Here is a 4,213-nt window from a genome sequence, read left to right as displayed (position 1 = left end):
ACACGTGGCATCTATTGCACTTCTGTTTGTCCTGGGAGAGGGATCCCTCACGTGTGGCTCTCTCTGAGATTTCTATGTTTTTTCCCCCTGTTAATAGAGTTTTGGGGTCGTTTTTCCTTACTCTTGTTGAGGGTTAAGAACAGAGCATGTCACACCTTTGTATATCCCTATGAGACAAATTGTGATTTGTGAATATGGGCTATACAAATAAAATTTGATTGATTGATGATTGAATAGGGGTCATCTGTCTTGTCCTCCACTCATTGCTTAGGTAAGGTAGGAAAATGAATAATACAATCTCAAACATTAAAATGACTAGATTCACATTCTCTAAAACAAAAACAAAAACAGATTGATATGATACAGTCATACCACTCATAGATAAGAAAGCAAGGGTGTGTTGCCATGTTGAACCAGTAGCAGGAAGTGGAGGAACTGTGGAAAACAAATTAGATTTCTAATTTAATTTCTGGTTTAATTTGATTGAGGCTGTTGCTATGATGGAAGAACTTTTTCCACAGTGACTATTCGTTCACCAATAATCTGACTATTTTCCTTAATCTGATTTATAATTATTATAATAGTCTTATATAATTTAGAATAAAACTTATTATAATCTAATTCCTTTTTTTTAAGGATTATAATGTTCAATTGAATTTCTTATATAATATTCTATTCGTATTCCTGTTTACATGTTACAGAGCATTTAAATCTGAATATGGCATCAAGCAGTTGGTAAATGCCGTAAATGTTGAAGTTGCATAATGCTGTGAAAACTCCAATAGGACGTTGTTTAAGAAGCATGTCTACATAAAAATCTGAATACTCCACATGTTTTCATTTGCTAGTGATCTAATTCTGGTTACGGTAATCAGAAAATACTATCCGCCCGGCCTTGCCTTATTCAGACTATTTCATCAGGATCTAAATCATATATACAAGATTTTAATTATTATAAAGTGGTGCATTGTGTTAGGTTTGTGTTGTATAATTTACAATAAACTATGTAATGTTTTTGTGTAAAATCTCCAGTGTATAAACATAGCATGCCCTCCTCCTCCTCCTCCTCCTCCTCCTCCTTCTACTCCTCCTCCTCCTCCTCTGTGTGCTCCAGCTGCCTCAGCTCCACCACACTTGGTCAGACATGGCAGGCCATCAAAAAATCAACTTGTTCCCACTCCACCTGTTCAAAACTCAATTAATCTGCTGCCGTCCAATAAAAGGCTTGGCTTTCACCTAGGAGCCAATAGAAAGACATTAAAGCAGTGAGACCCAGGCCAATCCCAGGCTGCATTCTAATGTGGCCTATCTTTATCAAGGTGCCACTCCATTTCCAGATACTGCTTATTTATACGATTTCTGAGGAGCGAGGCGGCAGGAGGGATATGTCTTTGGGGGAACACTAAGATCTGTGTGCAGAGGGCTCGTCCAGAACTTCAGATATGGAGCTATCAAACGTCACACTGTGGCTGAGAAGAGGGGAAGGGCGGAAGTGAAGAGTTATCTGCTGCTTCAACGTTTCTGATGTGGTAGCAACTTTGGCAAACACCACAGACTTTGTTAAAATTGCTATTGGTGCCCTTGATTGTTTGAACATCTAGGAACGGTGCAGGGTGTGATCCCAGATCCTGACATCACCCGTGGCTGAGAGAACTCCTCGTGTGCCCATCAGAGGTCTCCTCCTGCTTGGATCTCGCTGGATGTGTTGCTGAAATCTGGAGGCAGAGTTACTAACGTCCCATGGATCCAAACATCCAGGGATCCTTCCTGTTCAACAACAGCCTGAACCAGTTCCCCTCGGATCTAAAGACGCCGGTTTGCCAGTACTCAGTGCCCAACTCTTTCTACAAGCTCAACCCTTGCCTGAACAGCCAGCTGCAAGCAGGGACACCCCACGGCATCAGTGACATCCTGAGTCGCTCCATGATGGGCACCACGGGCACCACCACCCTGCTGTCTGGATACTCGACCATGGGGGGGTTCAGCCCCTCCGTCTCCAACGCGTCCATGTACTATAACCGAGACTACAACTCGTCACTGGGCAGCTTCACCAAGCCGGGCGCCGAGTGCCCGATGAAGGCTCGCAATGTGAGCTGCTGGGCCGAGAACGGCTGTGACTGGAGAGGAGGGAGGCAGCAGTGCACCAACAGTGAGTCTCAATACTGAAGGCTGGGCTCAGCATCCAGCCCATCACTGCATTACTACATCCCTGTGTCTGTCTGTCAGCGCACACCAAAGGATGCTAGCCATTAGTGAAGGAAAGAATGATGCTGAAACCAACAAATTCCTTGCTGTGAATCAATCAGAACTATAAAACATAGATGTCAGAGGTCATAAATACAATACAAATTATACCTTTACATTTTACTCTTCTAAAATATTGTGCCTAAACTGTAGGAGTTGTTATTAAAAGTGTAATATAGCTAAAGGAAACACAATAAATAAAAATGTACGTATGATGGGTTCAAGGGGTGTAAGGCAAATACTAGAGAATATGCATAATACTGATTGATATATATATATATATATATATATATATATATATATATATCATGCTGCATTAATATAATTTAATAGATTCAGTCTAAAACTCAGTGTATGAGCAACAAATAGATAGTTTGTGACTATAGATAATAGATTGCCTAAATTCAAACTGAGACGATTAATATATCTTTGTAAATCCCTCTGTTTTTCACAAGTTGTACATATGACATTGCATTGAAGGCACAAGCTTGTGTAATGAATTAGCTCAAACAAAAGAAAGTCTGTTATGTCTGTAACATTTTCTGCGTTGATGTTGTCAGGCGGTGCTCCTCTCGGGGAGATGTCCGGCAGGAAGAAACACACCAGGCCGACATTCAGTGGACATCAGATATTTGCTCTGGAGAAAACCTTCGAACAGACCAAATACCTGGCCGGGCCTGAGAGAGCGAGGCTGGCTTATTCTCTGGGAATGACCGAATCACAAGTTAAGGTAGGCTTTGAAAATGATTGTTTCCTGGGAGACGTTTGACAAATTTGAAGGAGAATTTTTTGGACACATTGCTCTTTCTTTTTTTGTTTAATTTATCTTTGTTTGACCATAGCCATTTTTTGTTGTTGTTGTAGTTTATGGTTTCATGTGCAGCTGTGAGTCTAATTCTGAAAGCTGCTGCAAAATTCAACTATGTTAACTTAATTATTCACAACTGAAGGGGCCAGAATTTGTGTAATTATCATGTATGATTGGTTGTTTGGTTGATTTTTATTATTGCATCGTACACATAATGTGCCCAACCTAAAACATGCTTATAAGACACCATTATTTAGAAAAAGAAAATAGAAACCAGAGTAGCAGTGTCAATAATAAAAGTAAATACAAATACCCATGTAAAATCCAGATGGTTTTGTTTGTTCCAAGATTTAGAAACAAAGGTAGTCAACTTATAAGTATTAAAACTGTCATCATCAGTGCACCAGAACAATTCATGTAGTATAGAAAGCAAACAGGATACACCCGTAGGCCAAAATACTCCGCTCCGTCCATCCATCCACTCGTTCATTCATGCATCCATCCATTCATAAACTGGGTCATGACTGATTTCCACAGCTTTCGATGTGTCACAATGTCTCCAAACATGACGCACCCTCCACCAGCAGCAGCAGCACAGTGAATAGCGCCCTGCTGTGTTTCAGGTGTGGTTTCAGAACCGACGCACCAAGTGGAGGAAGAAGAGCTCCACGGAGCCGAGCTCCACGCAGAGCGGCCTGCACGCCGGCCAGGGCGAGGCCTCGGAGAACGAGGTGGAGGACGAGGAGTACAACAAGCCCCTGGACCCCGACTCCGACGACGACAAGATCCGCCTGCTGCTGCGCAAACACCGCAGAGCTTTCTCCGTGCTGCGCCTCGGGCCGCACCACGTCTGACACGCGCACACGCGCCTCAGCAAGAGATGCATGATCACATGAAAAATCACATTAGTTTAGAACACAGTTAAATCCATGAAGCATGTTCAGAGCAGGACATCAGAGGGTTCAATACACAAAACGAAGCTAAAAGAAGATGTTTACTTTTATAAGTTACTGATCTCTGGTCTGTTTGCTGTTACACTGACATGTGGGGGAATTAGGTCTCTTCATTTTGTAAAAATATGAGAAAATAACATGGGGAAAAAAAGTGCATGATGGAGCTGTTGCTGATTCTAATGAATAAAGAAGAGAACAACCGTATTCT

At 41.8% G+C, this 4,213-nt stretch overlaps 1 protein-coding gene across 1 annotated transcript; it reads left to right on the top strand.

The window, feature by feature from the left end:
• The first annotated feature begins 1,740 nt into the window (after positions 1–1,740).
• Positions 1,741–3,906, top strand: nkx6.3 (NK6 homeobox 3). The gene is made up of 3 exons (XM_035166618.1): positions 1,741–2,149; positions 2,805–2,974; positions 3,676–3,906. Exons 1-3 carry the CDS (start codon positions 1,741–1,743, stop codon positions 3,904–3,906), a joined length of 810 nt encoding a protein of 269 aa, XP_035022509.1.
• The last annotated feature ends 307 nt before the right edge of the window (positions 3,907–4,213 follow it).

This window comes from Hippoglossus stenolepis, chromosome 9, assembly GCF_022539355.2.
Source record: "Hippoglossus stenolepis isolate QCI-W04-F060 chromosome 9, HSTE1.2, whole genome shotgun sequence".
NCBI classification, from domain to species: Eukaryota; Metazoa; Chordata; class Actinopteri; order Pleuronectiformes; family Pleuronectidae; genus Hippoglossus; species Hippoglossus stenolepis.
Note: the sequence above shows the minus strand (reverse complement) of the source record. Positions and strands in the feature narration are given on the sequence as shown.